Source organism: Odontesthes bonariensis, chromosome 4 (genome assembly GCF_027942865.1).
Source record: "Odontesthes bonariensis isolate fOdoBon6 chromosome 4, fOdoBon6.hap1, whole genome shotgun sequence".
NCBI classification, from domain to species: domain Eukaryota; kingdom Metazoa; phylum Chordata; class Actinopteri; order Atheriniformes; family Atherinopsidae; genus Odontesthes; species Odontesthes bonariensis.
In genome coordinates, this window is record NC_134509.1 from 38215799 (window position 1) to 38234521 (window position 18723).

The window sequence follows — 18723 nt, forward strand, 5'->3', positions numbered from 1 at the left end:
CTAAACATGGAGAAGCAGCATTTAGCTGTTATGCTGCAAACAAGTGGAACAAACTGCCAGTGGAGATTAAACTTTCACCAAATGTAGACATTTTTAAATCCAGGTTAAAAACATTTCTTTTCTCATGTGTCTATGCATGAAATGTGCACGGTATCTTTGAATTTATCTGGACTGTTGCTTGTTTTTAAATTCATTTAAATGATTTTATTTGTTTCTCTTTATATTCTTTTATGTATTTTAATGCTTCTTCCACTCCCTGCTGCAATGCTTTTATTTTATGTGAAGCACTTTGAACTGTTTTGTACATGAAATGTGCTATACAAATAAATTTGATTTGAAACATCATAGCCTGGTGTTGTTCAGATGAAGCTCAAACAGTAACCTGAACATTGTGTTAAATGCTCCGCCACAACATGAACTTTACTTCAGAGGAAGTATCGAACATGTCAGATATTTAGGAAGGATTATTGGACTGCAACTCACACTTTGAGCGTAGTAAAGGACTTAAATGTTTTTTCCGAGCACAGTTTGTTGTACAGAACTATTAAAACTGATATAAGCATAAAGAACAAATAAGACAACAGGTACCCTTTTCCCCCCAACAGGAATATATTTATTTCAAATGATTTCAAATGATAAAAAACATGGTTGATTAACATGAAATGACACAGGGTTCTTGCTCTTCAGAGTGGGTGAGGTGACAACATGAAGATGCAAAGCCAAAGGTCACCTGTGTGTCTCAGTGAGTGAACATCCAGAGAAGGTGTATGTCCATTATTGTGTGTGTTCATCACTCACCTTCTTTAATTGATTCACCAAATGGATTTCTAGATATCAGAAGCCCCAAACATATGTTGGCAGAAAACTAACATAGATCCATGTAGCTCATTCACCCGTTTGGCCAAACATCCAGAGAGGTGCTGCAGACAGTCTGCTCTACTGGAACATTGTTATAGCTCTTAATCATTTTATTTTCCTATATTACAAACTTTTTACAACATAAAAATAGATCAATAGCTATGATTACCATATTCCTTACTGTAAATATACAATATTTATTGAATTTTCAAATATACTTGTTTCTTATTTACTCTGATGACATCATCACCCAGAAAAACAACCAAAATAAAAGCACTGGTACCATGAGGGTGACAACAGGTTTGTGTAAGGCAAACACCAGCAGGGGGCGCTGCATCATGCACAACCTGACCCCATCGCCCCTCTTCCCCCCCCCCCTGCCTGGTAGAGAAGTCCTAATGTGATGTCTTTAGTGTCTTAAAGTGAAGCATAATGGTTCATTAAAAAAGTAGAATAAAGAACCTAGGTTTTTCTAACAGTTCTCTGGCACTTAAGTGTTCACGTCTTGTTAGCTGCTACAATCAACACAAACTGCTCCCTTGCATAGCAATTAAACAACAATGTATCTTTCTGGCCATACAGTCCTTTAAAAAAGGCCACCAGCAGCAAAAGTAGGAATATTAATAGCTTTTCAACTTCCCTGGAATAAGATTTGGAAAAAAAAAAAAGAGAAAGATCCCTTGTAAACTCCTCCAAACCACTGAGAATCTGCAGCTAAATCCTCTTAACTCGGTTCCGTAAATAAATCTTTAATGTTGGACTAAACTGCGTATCCCACTCAGACCCCACAGCGTGTTTGTCATGCACAACTACAGTTTATCAAAAACACGAGAGAACATTTCAGCCTTTAACCGTTTTCCGTTCAATCTTCGTGAAAGAATTCTTATTAGTGTCTAAATCCGCATCGTGCACAGTGTTTCGGTTTAGCAGTTAAGCTGCCGTGCAACATCGCCTGAAGATGGAAATATAAACCTCCTGAAATAAAGGGAGGTGGAGGGTGAATAAGCAAGAAACATTCCCTCTTAAATGTAAAAACAAGCAGGCCAGCCTTCTCAGAACTTAGCAGGTTTTCCAGCACTGTGTCTGCAATCATGAGAATATTCAAAATGATCTCTGCACAGTTCATGCAACTCTGCCTGCATTTGGCACACTGAGGGGGGAAAAAAAGAAGAAGAAAAAAAAGAACCCTTAACTGGCACTGCTGGAATGGCTAATGACAACAAAAAACAATCAAAACATCACCATCATCAAGCCCCACATTTGTGGCATTAAGTTTAGCAGAAACACTGAAAGTTTTCATTCATTGTGCTGACCCCCCCCCCCCTCAAAATCAATGCTGACACCAAATACCTCACAAAAAAAAGAACGAAGCGTTATTAAGAATTAAGAAAATCACAACTATCATCATTATCATCATGAACATGCATAAAAAGAGGTGGAATGCAGCGTTCATTGAAGTGTTTGGAGTTTGGTCCTGATATGTTGTGTCAAACGGAGGCTTCGCCATCCCATCAGAGGAGGAGTTGAGTGCAATTTTCGCCTCCTTCAGTGGTTTTTGTTCTTGTGCAAAGACACACGCTGAGCAGTGTCAAACCTTTACTTTGTACTCACCGCTGTGCTTCTGGCTGGTGGTTTAGTGTTAGTGCATGTAGTGTGTTTGTGATTCGAGTGCTTCTTCGCCGCTCCATCCGACCGAGTCGGTCGACAGAGTTCAATTCCTGAGTTGAAGTCTGTTCACCTCCCCACCGGCGGTGCTGGGGGTGCTCCTCTAATGGCTGCGGGCGGAAGAGAAAGGCAGGGGTTACTTCAGGTCATATATGCTGCACATAAGAAGATGCACAGATGTGACTAAATTCGTACCCTTGTTGCTTTTGCTGGGGTAGACCTTGCTAAAGGGCCTGTAGTCCTCTGGAGGTGGAAGATCCTCAATGGGGTGAAAGCTGAACCTGGATTCAAAATCATCTGGGGAAAGAAAATAAAACAATCCAGAAGCATTCAGTGTCCAGGCTGAATCAGTCAAGACAATCACAACAGACTTTAAGCAAAAGAAATGGCTGCAAATTCTGGCAGATATGAAAGGACGAAAAGTAACACAATATGTGACTATTAGAAGATATCACAACTGCACACAAACTGATTGCTCGACCTTATATTTAAGCTTCATTAGGTATGACCAGAAATTTGATGGTCCGGTTCAAGTACATCAGATTCTGTGTCGGTAAAATGAACATGAACCACCGAATTGTTGCCCGGGAGGCAGAAATTGATCTGCCACTGATACGCGTCTGAGGCTGTGCAGAACACGCAGCTCTAACCGACGTTGAGCTGATCCTGTGATGCCGGCTGGATGTGTGTAAGAATGCAGTGATGCGTGACTGGGGAGTCTCGGTCTGCCAAAGAGGATCAGTGGTGGGTTGACAAGGACATCATTTTTTCCAGACAATAAGCTACGACCGATGTGAAAAGGATTCATATTCAAACTTCCAGGATCAAAAACTATATTTTGGAAAATAGTTTAGGTTTCACACTTAGAAGGTTGGACCTTGCTTGATTGAATAAAAAGTCATTCAAAAGATGAGATTAGCGAGCTGGTTGTTTCCCCCATCACCATGTAAACCAAATTACTGTACTGTGATACTTTAAGTAAAACTGGACTTTTAAAGTACAGTACATGTAAGCATGTTGGTCAGACTAAAATTGTACAAAATTGAATTTCTCAAAGTCATTCTGGTTAGGAGTCAAATGACTTATTTTCATATACATTCAATTTGACCTATAACACAGTTCCCACCCTGAGCTTTAACTCAGAAGTAACAGAAGAAGCAGGAAACTATTTGTGAAAACAGTAAAGGTCACAGCATGTAAGAAATGTTCAGAGCTGTGAAGCTTCAACGTTAAACCTTGTGCCAGTTTGACACTGGCTAATAATTTTGGGCTGTGGTATTAAATCAGCAGGAAGAAGAAGAATCGCTCGAAGTGAAGTCAGGCATACTTTTGTAAATAGATTGATTCTCCTCCCGTGTTAGTATACTGGGACAAGGGGAGCAGTTCAATTAAAAGGTCTAAGCAAGCTTTAATCAAAGCTCAACTTAACTGTGCATGTAAACATACCGAGTGGTCTCCAATTCCCATTGTAGCCGGCAACAAAACAGGAATTAACTGTGAATCAGGAGTCTATACATTCCACTCCATAAACAGCTGCTATTCTTTTCATAAATTCTGTGTCCTGGACCGCATTCTAGGAACAGACTCTGCTCTCCTGATTTGTCCAGTAGAACAGGAAACAAAAAGCCTTGTTTGCATTGCTGCAGGGGATTTGACTATGCATGGCCTCTCACCACTATGTGCTCCATCACATCAAGATAGCAAACAAAGTAGTTAAACAGCAGAACAACTGACAGACTTCAGAAGAGATCTGTGTAGGATTCACAGAATTCTGTGCTAGGCAGATAACTCCGACCTTCGATATCAAACAAAAACAAACCCTTAGGGACAGTGGAAATTTGTGTTTTCTCAGATTGTAGCAGAAGTGTGTAGCAACTGCAGAAAGACAGAAAGAGATCCAGCAGTATTTAACAGCACGTCATCCTTAAATATACATATTAAACCTCTGAAAACCTCAAAGTGGTTCTTGGAATTCCTCTGAAAATGCCACATTGAAGAGCGGAAAAGAGGAGATGATACTTTCCATAATCCTGTCGTCTCAAAGTTAAATTTCAGATTCTATTAGATGTATTTATTTCAATGTCATATATTCATGCACTAAAATTGAAAAGAAACTTGCAGTTGAAAGCAAACCCACTTTAAAACTTTTTCTTTATTGTTCTCTGGAAGTAGGGAGCGTATGCTGCTGCTTTAAGAGAGAGGCCTGCACTCAGTGGGCCTCATGCAACAACCGTTCGTACGCACAGATTTGTTCTTAAATCGTGCGTACGAGTGATTTAAGAAAATTTGTGCATTCACCAATCTTTTCGTATTTTACGTTTTCTTTCAGGTACGAACAGAATTTACGAGTGATCCAGAGCTGTCGTAGGAGTTTCCTAAAATAGTCCGCTGTTATTCCAATCAAGTTTGCTTGACTAATGGATTGTATATTTAATTACATTGAAGCAAACATAAATAAATATATACATTATACCCCATAATGATGCTGACATGCACTAATTGAAGGTTAATTTGAATCTGAATATAACAAGGTCAATGGGAAGTGTAATCAGCAGCCGACTTGCTACTTTTGGATGCCTTAGCGCGTCAGGCTCTTGAAGAGACCGTGTAGATATTCTTGCGGAGACAGACGAATGGCTGACATCGCGATTAAGATTGCCAAGGACTGTGCTGCTGCAAATATGCAGCTTGCTAGAGCCACAACTCCAAAGAGAAAAACGCAGATCAAACCCAATTTCACCACACGTCCAGGTCCTCACCACCCTTGGATTTTTGGCCACTGGAACCTTTCAGAGCGAGATTGGAGACAGATCGGGGGTGTCACAGTCCTCTGTGAGTCGTGAGCTCCCCTTGGTCATCAAAGCTCTCATCAATTTATCACCCATGGTACATCAAATTCCCATACACCGCTGTCCAACAAGTACAAATTAAGAGGGACTTTCATTCCGTGGCTGGACTACCAATCATAATTGGAGCGCGAGACACATATACGCATCAAAGCACTCGTGCTGTCGTGGAGTGCACTGAGCTGAAGGCCAGGTGGGTGTGTCTCGATACAGGGGGGGGGGGGGGACTGCTCTATAGCCCAGAGAAGGCATGCCAGATTTGCACAGTATTGCCATGAACAAGTCTCCTACAACCAGAACCAGCCCAGACGGACCAGAAGGTGTGGTGCCAGATTCCCAGCCTCCCTGACACACATGTAGAGATGTTCTTGGGCCTCAAATTGGTCCAATGGTGTGTGAATGTTTGTGATAAAGGAAAAAAAATAAATAAACACACTGTATATATTACAATGTCATTTACTGCAAGATAGCAGAGAACACTGTGAAACGCTGGAAACTTCTAAGACTTTGATGTAAAATGAGCTGACCAAACATTTTTACATCAGAAGAACTTACTCCCATGAGAAGAACTTATTCCCATTAGAGGCCTGCGCGGGACCCGCCCGCTCCTGCATTGTGCACTCCAGCTCCCGCCCGCTCCCGCAAAAAGATAGGAGTTTTAGTCCCGCTCCCGCCCGCACCTGTCATATTTTGTCCCGCTCCCGCCCGCAATTCCCGCCTGATTCAGACGTTCGCGTTACTTCTCACGGAAGTTCTTGTCATTGGCTTGAGGAAAGAAACATGATCTTAGCTGCGCACACCACTGTCCGATCCTTCACGTGGGGCACATAGTGCAGGAGCGCATTATGGCACAAGCAGCTGAGGCTTTACAGCAATAAGCCTACCCAACATACCTACCAAAATCTGCCGTGAATATTAAGAATAATACATTGTACATATGTTATATGCCACTCCTCACATTTCCATTCTTGGAAGTAAAAGTATATATTTTTAGTTAATATGATTTTAAACACAGCGTGATGGAGCCCCGCCCCCTACTTTGAGTGGATTTGAGCATAAATATCTAAGCCTACAGCTCACGTTACATTGATTTAAATGCAAACAAGTGGAATGAAAACAATATGTGTTATTAATTACCCTACCTTTTCTAAACCCAGAATGTTGAAAATGTAACATGTAAGCCAATTATTATTTAAGTAGGTTAACCATGCCCTGTCCCTCGTCGTTGTGCAATGCGCATCTCCTGAATAAAAGGAGAGATGGATCGCGCTTTTGAACTTCTTTTAGTTTGGCTTCATTTCTTCTCAGTTTCTCAGTTTCCTCTCACGTTTTTAGTTAGCGGGACTGCAGCTTATCACCGCTCCCGCCCGCTCCCGCCCGCTCCCGCACTGGGCACTCCCCCTCCCACCCGCAATGAGCTTTCAAAATGTGTCCCGCGCCGCACTGCTTTGCGTTGGGTCCCGCGAGTCCCGTGGGACTCCCGCGGGAGTGCAGGGCTCTAATTCCCATGTCAGTCTGAAACAGAACGGAGCTACAAGCTGAGGTGTCACCAGTGAGACAGAAATGATAACAATAAGGTTAGAACTTAGGTTTCAATTTCTGGTGAATAACTTAACATGGATTACACTGCTGTTGTAAGGATGGAAATCTTCTGCTGGTCATGATAAAAAGCACTAATGTAAACATCTGGAGTATATGAACATGTTTCATCAGTTTTATTACAAAGCAGAATGTTTCATTGATATGGCAGTGCCTGTGAAATCTAAAACTGGAGTATCAAATTCATTGTATTGTTATTGGTGTTTATATGCTTGCCCACTATTTCTCTTCTTAACTCATATGAGATTTTTGTGTAACGTGTCATCTAACTGTCTACCTTGTAATAACAGGAGGGGATCATCTGGGGTAATCCAATGAAATCTCTCCTGCCTCTCTCCTAAAATTCCTATTTGTTTTGTGAAACTAATACGGTGCAAAACATGATTGTGTCAAGGGGGGAAAATTATGAACTGTAACGCAGAGGTGAATTGTCTCAACTCACCCATGATGGACCTGGAGGAAGAGCTGGTGGAGTGACCATTTCGGATGGGCGGGGGAGGTGGAGGAGGTCCAGCTGGGGTCCGGGAAGACGAGGAGATGGAAGAAGAGGAGGGAGGAGGCTGTGGTTTCCCCACTCGGCTGTGGGGCTCTGAGGCCACAGAGCTGTGGCCACGATATGGAGGCGGAGGAGGAGGAACCTCCCGTCCACCATTACGGGACCCAGATGAAGGCACCTGAGGAGCTGTGGAGATGACACATAATCATGACCAACATGATCAGCTACTTTTGAGCATGAAAAAGCCGACAGCTGATACATCGGCAGACAAACACCAAACAGTGCTGGATTGATCTTCGCCTTGAGGAAATTATGGAGAATCAGAGACATTTAACCTCTTTAAAAGGTCCCATGGCATGAAATTTTCACTTTTTAAGGTTGTTTAACATTAATATGAGTTCCCCTAGCCTGCCTGCGGTCCCCCAGTGGCTAAAAATGACGATAGACCTAAACCATGCACTGGAAATTATTCTCAGCCTTTGGAAATGTGACCATGCAGAAGGCCTGATCGGGAAAGCCGCCGCTTATGACGTGTGCCCGCTTATGACGTGGAGGTTGTTTCCACCCAGAGCCAATAAACTGCCTTTCCCCGCCCACAGCTCTTTGGCCAGCTCATTGCTCTGTACATGGATGTAAAAAATCTGTTTAGAGCTCCTGCATCAGAACCTCTAAAGAGCCAGTGGAGAGATTTTGTTTTTTTCTGGGAAAGTGATGACAGAACTGAAGAGATTTGTGTGTGTGTGTGCGCCAAATATTTCACAGACGAATGTTTCCAGAACTTGGGCTAATACAGAGCCCAAGGGAGAGCCCAGACACCCTGCGGAGGAAACTCATTTCAGCCGCCTGTATTCGCGATCTCGTTTTCTCGGTCACTACCCACAGATCGTGACCATAGGTGAGGGTAGGAACATAGATTGACCGGTAAATCGAGAGCTTCGCCTTCTGGCTCAGCTGATTTTTCACTACGACGGGCCATTGCAGAGCCGAGCCCGCATCACTGCAGACACAGCACCATCCGCCTGTCAATCTCCTGCTCCATTCGTCTCTCACTTGGGGAAGGATCTCATTCCCGAGTAAGTAATTTAACGCTCTATTATTGTGTTGCTTTCCTGTATGTACAGTATAGTTACATAGCTTGTTACCACAGGAAAGGGTTTGTATCGTTAGCAGCTAACGTTAGCTAACGGTTAGCTATGCAGCTAATAGCATCTGCAAGCTCTTATCTCTGCCAACTGGGCTGTTGGAGGTGTTTGCATGCCCATGAGATGGTTAGCTCGCTCATTTTAGACCAAAACCCCCGACTTCAAGCTTCCTGAAGAAGAATGAATCCACAATTTCAGTGCATTTCATCAGGATAATGATTCATTCATGGTTCCAGAGTCAAAACGGTCAGTCTGTCTGTGTCGTTAGCTCTGCAGCTAATAGCTCGGTCACTGTCGCTAATGTAACAGTAAATAGCATGAGGTATGCAAGTGGACACCTCATTTACTGTAACGCGAGTGTTGTGTACTTATTTGTTGTTTTGATAGCCGTCCTGCTGTTGGTGTTATGGCGCGCACGATATCTGCCTTTCCCCTGTTGAAATGACTCGCGCTACGTGCATCTTTGCAAACCAAGTAAGGCCACACCCCCACTAAACAGCTCATTCTGAGGATCCTAAGGAAAGCTTATTTTTGGGACTGGCTGTAATTCTGCACCAAGGCAGAATTTTGGGGAAAAAAACTCAGATACAGTATTAGGGGACCACTAAAGCCTATAAAAATACATAAAAGCCTCCATTTATTTTCATGCCATAGGATCTTTAAAGTATCAGGCCTTTAATGGAGGCAGGACTTTATTCCTAATTTCTGTTTTCATCAGTGTGACTTCTGCTTCGGAAGTGTGCATAAATGTGTGTTTGCATGAGTCAGTTAATCCATTACCTTATCATTTAATTCATTCATTCATCTTTTGTAGTGGCCTCTGAAATTTGCATCAAGTTAATATGAAATAGAATACTGTAGATTTCAGAAGGACTGTGCTGTGTGGAAAAAAAAGCTGGACGAACAAAATGGAAAATAGGTTGACAAATACGAGCCTGACCAACCACCTTTTGAACTAATTTAAGAGAAACCTCTGCAGATAGTCACATTTAGCCAGTTGGTACTGAATTCATGGGAAGCTGTTCACTGCACAGAATACAAGCAAAGTGCTTCACACACTCTTTAATATAATCTTTCACTAAACTGATTCCGATTGTGAAATGGCGCCACACCAGTAGCAACCTGCTGCAATAGCTCAAGACCGAGATTGTGTGTTTCTCTGTTTGTTTTACTGAGAATTTTTTTTTCTACGTTTTGGTTGCTGTGAGGCTGGAATGATTTCTGTTACGCCTTTTAACATCCATGTGTACCATGATGTATAACCATGCCAGCAGGTGGAAGCAGCTGATTAAGCTTTCTAAAGTCCCGCAAAAAGAAGAACCCACATACAGATGAGTCAAAAATCAGATGACACAGATGCAGGACTTGAACTAAATGGAAAGCAAAGAGGTGTAAGTTTAACCCATTTCCTCGCCTGATCATCATTGGGAATGTGGGATCAGATAAATAAGAGTTTGGACAGCAGAATATTGTGTTTCATTGAGTCATTGGCGCAAGAACGTACATATTCCAGACTACGATGCTTCTTTTTGACCCCTCTTTGTGCTACAAGCTACAGCAGCTGTATTCAAACAGAGAGGAAGAGACTGACCAGTCAGAGGCAAGAAAGGAAATCAGAGAAATAAAATCTAATCATCAATCATTTCACATTGGTTACGGTTTTAAGCACAAATAAACTTATCCATACCTCCACAAACCTTCACAGAACCATGTTGGAAAATGCTGCTTTATTAGATTTTATGAGAAGTCCCTGTGTGTGTTGCCGGAGAGGGAAGGAAGGAAGGAAGAAGACTTAGGGCTGGGCGATAATTCGATCTCAAATCGGGATCGCGATAAAATTTTGATCGATCTCGATAATCTGCTCGTGACCCACATACGATAGGCTATCACATGGCAAAACTAAACATGGCAACAGTATCAGCATCTGCAGGTAGGACACGCCCACTTCCCCTGTTGTGAGCAGCATGGCTGCAGTTGCAGAGAGAGACTGGGGTCGAAGAAGGCGAGAATAATGCAGAGTACAAAGGCGACGACATATCCACACCTGAATCCAACAAAATTGTGGATAAAAAAAGGAAACGCAGAACCATATTCCCCAGCGCCTTTCCCGTGGCTTGGACCGCGCAGCGTTGGACACAAAGACGCAGGTCGATGAACTCCTCCCACGTAGCTGGGTCCTGAGTTTGCATAAAATCCTCACATAACTCAGCCTACTAAGCCGTGAGCCCGACACGAAAAGAGTAGTGTGTTATGTCGAGCGCATGTTCCGACAAAGACGGGGAATACCTCTAATCTGTTTCATCACCTGAAGCAGCGCAACCCGTTTGAGCATGGAGAATGCAAACTTTTTTTGATTAGTTGATGTTAGAGTGCGATGTCTGTCACTATAGACAATCTTTACACGCACATATGCGTCGTAGTTGTGTTCCTGGTCAATGTTTAATAAAGAGAGCGGCATCTCCTCACTGAAGCAAGCGAGCGAGTGCAAAGCAACTTGTTTCCTGTGTGTTTCTTATACAAGTAGCTGAGTAAGTTTACTATGTTTGAGGGATGTGTACATCAGCTGAGACGTCAGGAGAGAGAACCCAAACAGCAAGAGAGACGACCGCTGCCGGAGAGCAAACAGTTGACCGGTCAGATATAGGATTTTAATTTAAAATACCTGTTCTGTATTTATCTGAAACAGTTGTATAGTGTCACATGTCATGTTCTACTTTGACAGAAAATAAATATTTACGGTAATTAAAAATGAACCTTCTGATATCATATATAACTGGGAACATTTAAAATTCACAAAACAGTGATTTGTTTTATATCGTGATATATATATCGATATTGACTGATATAAAAAAATATATCGTGATGTGACTTTTTCCCATATCGCCCAGCCACAAGAAGACTGTTCGCTTTTAGCTCTCACACATGTACTCACTGGCTGGCATCTACTCTGTCTCTGACCCCAGCCCCCCAAACAGAAAATTAAAGAACAGTACAATCTTGAACAAATAAGAAGAACAATAAAATAAATTGCAGACTTATGCTACAATTTAATGTAAACTAGGTACATAAGCAGAGAGAGTCAAGAAGGGTGAAGGGTACTGGAATATTCCACAGGGCCTCAGGAATGCAGAGAAACCAGGAGACCTTGTGGAGAATCACTTCAGCTAACAAGCGCCTTCCTGTTTGGTGAGTTCACTCTGAATTCAGGTTACTAACACATTTCCAGGGAGCCACAAATTCACTCGTTTAAAATCTATAAGATAGAGAAACTTGTCGAACTGGGTCAGTGTGTATGTGTTTAACACCCCACTCCCTCACCTTTCTTGTGCAGAGACCTGGTTTGCATCCCATGATCAAAAGAGGTGAGATTTATGTGTTGCCAAGACCCAAAGAAACCTCAGTGCTGCGTTCAGCTCTATTTAGATTGGACTCAGAGTAGGAGTCATGTGGAAACGATGTTTAGTGCACTGTGCTGCTTTACAGCCAGACTGCAATTTGGAGGACAGAGATAACAAGTGAAAACTTGCCTTGTAAACATTCCTCAGAGAAAGAAAATTATCCAAGGTTCAGTCAAAATGATCAGTGGATTACTTTATAGATGATAAGGTTTAGCTCATGGTGGAGTAAACAATTCAAATAATAATTATTACTCATGCAAATTCTAGCTAAAACCAGTCATTTTGTGAGCCTAAGAATTGTGGGCCACAAATTGGACATTTTAAACTAGTTGCAACTGATTTGTGTGTCCCTTTCTATCAACCTTTAAGCACAAATTAAAGGCAAAACAAGTAAGAGGTGACAGCAGTGTGTGTTCACAGGGATGATGGACGTACCTGCTCTGCGTCCAGGGGGCTGTCTAGCAGGTGGTGGTGGTCTGCTGACCTGCTGAGAGGATGGAGATGGTGACGGAGGTGGTGGTGGGGCATGGCTGCGTCCTTGGCTGCCACCTCCTGATGTGTGTTTTTTGTGAAGGGAGTTGTGTCTCTGGGGAAGATGTGGAGCCCCACCACCATCTACATGAGAAGGCCCATTGGAGACGCCACCTGATGGGTGTGGTCTATACGGTGGAGGAGGAGGAGGTGGTGCAGAAGTGCCACCGCTTGCTGGTGCGCTGGGAGGCTGAGGCTGCCTCATGTTGCTCGGAGGAGTGGGGCCTCTGCTGGGTGTTGGTGGGAGGGGTTTCTCTCTGCTGTAAGAGGAGGATGTAGAAGGTGGAGCAGGTGCTTTCTGGTTAGGGGTTGGTGGAGCATTACCACGGCCACCTCTAATAAAGGGTGGAGGAGGGGGTGGTGCAGAGGTGCTGTGCTTCATCCCGCTGCCCGAGGAGGAGCTGCTACTGCTGCTGGAGGGGCGGGAGATGTCAGGTAGTGATGGCCGGTGAGAGCGTTGGTGCTCCGGCGGAGAGGGCTTGCTGCCTGGGGAAGGTGAGGTGGAGCGGCCTGTGGGGGGGCGAGGTGCTGTGGGCCGGGACCCCGGAGGCCGCAGAGCAGATCTGCCTACCGATCCACCAGCATCTGGAGGAGAACAGGTAATGTGTAGTACATCTCTTAAAGCTCTCAAAGAATAGGCAACATAGTTCACAGCTAAAAACTGATGAATTACTCAATAACAATAAAATGTCTGAGAAATTAAAGGTAGGGTAGGAGATCCTGGATTTTGAGTCCAGCGAAGCTGCATTTTGAAAATAGACCGGTAAAAAGTCCCAACCCTTTTCTTCACTTTCCCCCCGAAGGCACGCCTCTAGAGTACATGAACGCGCACAAGCACGAAGGTGCACGAGCGCTGTTCTGACAGCAAGCATCGATCGTTGCCGTATTTAGTATTTAGTTTATGCTAACTATACGTTTAATAATGCTAGGTGCTAGCCAAGCTGGCTCTAGTTTAGCTTCCTTCCAAGCTTCTGGACGCGTAATTCGTTCACGGAGCAGGGTAGGCGCACAGGGAGAGGGGAGGGGGAGGGGGGGGGGGGAAGCTGATTGCCAATCATTGTGAACGGACCGTTCACAATGATTGGATACTGTTTTTCCTAGATTGTACGTTCTAGAGGCCACTAAAACTTTTCATATTTGTGTCAAAACTTTTAATTAATTGGTTGCAATGGGGGTGTGAAGAGTATTTCAAGCAATATGTAAAAAAATGTTCCAGAAAAAGATCCCCTACCCCGCCTTTAAGCAATCATAATTTTCTTCAGAACAGGATTCCTCATCTTGCCCCTTTTACCAAATAGATTTTCTTTTAAGAATGGCACACACCAACTAAAGCAGCACTTCTTAACGTCATCCATGTTTATTTCATCAGGAAAAAATAGACTAGAGCAATCATCGAGTCTACGTGAGCATGTTGCCCAGGGCTTGAAGCTCAGAGCCAAAAACTTTTACTCATTTTAAAATGTGGGCTGTTGAGCCAGCACTACTGCTGTTAAAAAAAACTCCCGTATTGTCATGAACAACTGCTCTGAAACAGCATCATAAGCCGCATTCGGACAGAGCAGTTCTAAGAACGCCGATCTAAGAACGGTCCTCCTCGAATTTCGTACTGATAACTGACATTCTCCAGGGGAACTGTTTCAGTTTGCATTCGCACATGAGTCGGAACCTTGATAGGGACTGATCGGACCCAACCGTCTGCGACAGCGGCGTGTTACTTTAGCGCCACATTCAACAACAAAACAAAACAAAACCTGCGAAAAGTAAGGAGAGAAGAAAAAACACCACCAAGAAGCTAATATGTAGAGCGGGGAGGCCACCGTGTTCATGGTCTGCATGATGGTGATATTAATCATGGACGATCACATCGGGCGTCTAACATCGAGGCTGGAAGAGCTCACAGAGAGTCAGGAGACAAAGGATCGAGCGCAGGCGATACTTCTTCGTTTCATGAAGGAAGGAGAGCAGAGTGCCGCTGACTAAAGAGACGACGTGTCAGTTTAACTTATTAAACACGCGCCGGTTGTGTCCGTGTCGTATGAGTAAACATTTCAGCCGTGACAACATGACAAGGGGCGGAGCTACCGACCACCACACCTACGTCAGATGTGTTCCTATAGAACCCAGAAAATACCCAGCCAGGTTATAGGAACTGAGGGCTGTGGTGACGAGTTCCTGTATGTCTGAATGCGGTAAAAACACGGCCCTGTTCCTGAAAAGGTTATAGGAACTGCCAAAGGTTCCTACAGTGCGAATGCGGCTATTGAGTGGGACTGAGTGCGGAAATCATGTCCACATTCAGCTACTTGTTCCAATTAATTGATAATGACAAAAAAAATGGTGCAACATGAATTAAAAACATTGAAATTTGGATTAAATGTAAAGGAATTGTTGATATGACAAAAAGGAGCTTTTACCTCCAACTGGGCGTAATTTAGGCACACCTCCTTGGAAAAGACCCCCCATTCCCATTGGCCCTCCACCTCCAAAACCTCCACCACTGCCGCCTCCTCCTCCTCCTCCGCCGCCGCCTCCACCTGAATCTGATGGAGAGATGAGACACGTTAATACAGGCATATATGAAGAAGAAATGTGTTTCAGTATTCAGATACTTGGAGAGCACTAAGGTATCTGCACCCTGAGAGGTGTACAGGCACAGAGGAGCTACTATACATCCTAAGTTTAATCTAATTATTAATCAACATTTTGATTCAAGTTTAATCTTTGTTTTTATGCAAACCCTCGACAAAGACATTTCTGCAAGACCACAGCTTCTTCTAAACTTTGGATGGAAATCAATACCCTAACCATAACCCCAAACATTTTGATGGGTTTATTGATGATTATTGAACATTTCAAAACTGCTCCAATAATCTAGAATCAATGGGCCTCATGCAAGAACATTTTTGTATTTTTATTCTAATTTTCTCTGACTTTTTTCGTATAAAGGTCTCATACTCCACGCCACGTCAGATTCAACAAATGCTCTTAACTTGGGAAAAAGTGTGTAAATGACCTGCGTAAAAGATGAATGCCACCCGTGCGTATTTAAGTGCACGTGCACGAGGATAGTAGATTTGCATACTCCACGCCCAAAATTTTACCATATTAGGCCAAGCTTCCTCTCTCCTGTGCCAGGAAGTATTGTCATGAGAATGGCATCAAGGCGCAAAAATAACAACTTTAGGGGCTCTGAAATTGAAGTTCTGCTTTCAGAGATCCAGAAAGGAAAATCTGTCATTTTTAGCAGAGTCAGCAGTGGAATTATGGGACCTGCTAAAGCAAAGAAATGGGAAGCAATTACGAGTGGCAATTACGAGTGCTGTTAAATCCATGTCACCTGTAGTTCGTAATGTCACAGAAATAAAGAAGAACTGGTTTGATATGAAAATGGCTTAAAAAAAAAAAAAAAAAAACTGTCTCGCCATGACCAGGCGCTCGATGACTGCAACTAAAGCTGTGAAATCAGTTGTTGCCTCATCATGATGGCTCTTTGATGGGGTAGTCCATGAGGGGGGTCTTCTGGCACCACACCTTCTGGTCTCCCTGGGCTGGTTCAGGTAGTAGGAGACCCTCATTCATGGCAATATTGTGCAAATCTGGTATGCTATAGATCAGTGTTTCCCAACCCTGGTCCTCAAGGCACACTGCCCTGCATGTTTTCCATGTTTCCCTGCTCCAGCACACCTGATTCAAATAATTGTGCAGGTCTTAAAGCTCTCCAGAATGCTGAGGACGACCCATTCATTTGAAGGTGTGCTGGAGCAGGGAAACATGGAAAACATGCAGGGCAGTGTGCCTTGAGGACCAGGGTTGGGAAACACTGCTATAGATTAAGTGTTAAGTTAAGTGACTTTATTTATACCCGAAGGTAGATTTGTCCTCCGCTTTTAACCCATCCAGGTTGGCACCTGTTGACACACATGCACAGGGTCACACACTCAGAGACAGATGCCAACCTGATCTGGGCTATAGAGCAGTTTGCCCCCCCCCGCTGTATCGAGACACACCCATCTGGCCTTCAGCTCAGTGCACTCCACAACGGCACAGGTGCTTTGATGTGTATATGTGTGCAATCTATTGCTCCAATTATGATTGGCAGTCCAGCCACGGAATGAAAGTCCCTCTTAATTTGTACTTGTTGGACAGCAGTGTATGGGAATTTGATGTACCATGGGTGATAAACTGAGATGAGAGTTTTGATGACCAAGGGGAGCGCACGACTCACAGAGGACTGGGACACCCTCGATCTGTCTCCAATCTCGCTCTGAAAGGTTCCAGTGGCCAAAAATCCAAGGGTGGCGAGGACCTGGACATGTGGTGGAATTGGGTTTGATCGGCGTGTTTCTCTCTGGAGTTGTGGCTCTAGCAGGCTGCATATTTGCAGCAGCACGGTACTTGGCAATCTAAATCGCAATTTCAGCCATTCGTCTGTCTACACGGTCTCGGAGCACACATGCGCTAATGGCCCTGTCACACTGTTGCGTATGAGAGAAGCGTATGAGTTGCGTATGAAAATTAATATAATATAATTTTCATACGCACGAAAAGTCCTTGAAAATAAAGAATGACTAGCGTATGAGTAGCATATGAACTGCGCATGCCCAGGGTACGTTTCAACGCGCCTATATCAGCAGCCTTTCCACATTGCTCCGTTATTGCAGTAGACGACGCGCTATCAACATCTCTCGAGACATTCATCTCGATCATGCCTCCCAAGAAGCAATCGTCGTTTGCCCGGGCCCTGGGCCGAGGAAAAGGCAAAAAAATACAAGAATCATTCTCACCCAAACCTGCTGAAATGCCTGATGCACCTGCGGCTGATGAGTTACATGCTTCTGAGCGATCAAGATCCCCAACTCCTCCTCCTGACCGCTCCCGTGAATTGTCGGTTGCCTGCCGCCTCCATCTCCGCCCGTCTGGCGGAGATGGAGGCGGCAGACGGGCGGAGGCTATAAATACGCTAGCTGTACGGTACACCTTCATGCCAACGTATGGCAATTTATGTCCAGCGTTCTCGACCTATCAGTAACGTACCTATATCGTACCTCTAGCGTATTCAGCGTATGCCTAGAGTATTCTTAGCATATTAACCATACGCACAAAAGTTTTGAGCATGTTCAAAAATTTATTTCTGCCTCAGCGTATGCCAACGTATGCCAGCGTGCTTGAAACGTATACAACCTATGCCTAACGTTCCCCTGCCGTATGTCAGCGTATACCAGCGTATGAGTGATAATTTTCATACGCAACTCATATGCTTCTCTCATACGCAACAGTGTGACAGGGCCATAAGGCATCCAAAAGTAGCAAGTCAGCCGCTGGTTACACTTCCCATCAACTTTGTTGTATACAGAGTCAAATTAACCTTCAATTAGTGCATAATTTAAGTCAAACAGTATAATGTCAGCATCAGTATGGGGTATAATGTATATTTTGATTTAGGTTTGCTTCAAAGTAATTAAATATACAATCCATTAGTCAAGCAAACTTGATTGGAATAACAGCGGACTATTTTAGGAAACTCATACGACAGCTCTGGATCACTCGTAAATTCTGTTCGTACCTGAAAGAAAACGTAAAATACGAAAAGATTGGTGAATGCGCAAATTCTCTTAAATCACTCGTACGCACGATTTAAGAACAAATCTGTGTGTACGAACGGTTGTTGCATGAGGCCCAAGGTTTGTTAGCGCAGGACTACACTGTATCATGAATTTACTGTCTAATAACATGGATAGACCATCATAACACGCAGCCCATGTCCAAATCCTAAAGTTTTGTTTTATAACCATTACAAAACATTAAAAAAAAAAAAAGAAAAAAAAAAAAATTAACAGGATACTATTAGAAGTTAAACAGATTCCAAAGTCAAGGTAAAACGCAGCTTTTCCAGGACTTTCAACTTTACCTCCATCTCTGGACTGAACAGACACTGGAAGGCAAAAACAGTAGAGTTTGTAAAAAAAAAAAGAAAGAAAAAGAAGAAGAAAATAAACAGATGCTAATCTAAATTTCAGTATCTGAATAGAATAGATGTTCATTTTCATGTCCACTGACACGGCATCTGCAGACACCCACCCACACCCATAACACAGAGATGCTGCTGTCTCCAGAATAAAACTAACTAAACTTCAAATGTCGCATTTTTTTTGCAAACAGTGAAAATATATCCCATGTTTTTTTTTTTG

General features: G+C 43.4%; 1 protein-coding gene across 1 annotated transcript in view; it reads right to left on the reverse strand.

The window, feature by feature from the left end:
* Positions 1 to 585: 585 nt before the first annotated feature.
* The window catches only part of wipf2a (WAS/WASL interacting protein family, member 2a), a 29035-nt gene continuing 10897 nt past the window's right edge, over positions 586 to 18723 (reverse strand). The window contains exons 4-8 of the mRNA XM_075464139.1: positions 14950 to 15075; positions 12440 to 13120; positions 7411 to 7650; positions 2719 to 2820; positions 586 to 2633 (exon numbers count right to left, since the gene is read on the reverse strand). Coding sequence (XP_075320254.1) covers positions 2593 to 2633; positions 2719 to 2820; positions 7411 to 7650; positions 12440 to 13120; positions 14950 to 15075 — 1190 coding nt within the window. The 3' untranslated portion in view covers positions 586 to 2592. The remainder of the gene's footprint in view (positions 2634 to 2718; positions 2821 to 7410; positions 7651 to 12439; positions 13121 to 14949; positions 15076 to 18723) is intronic.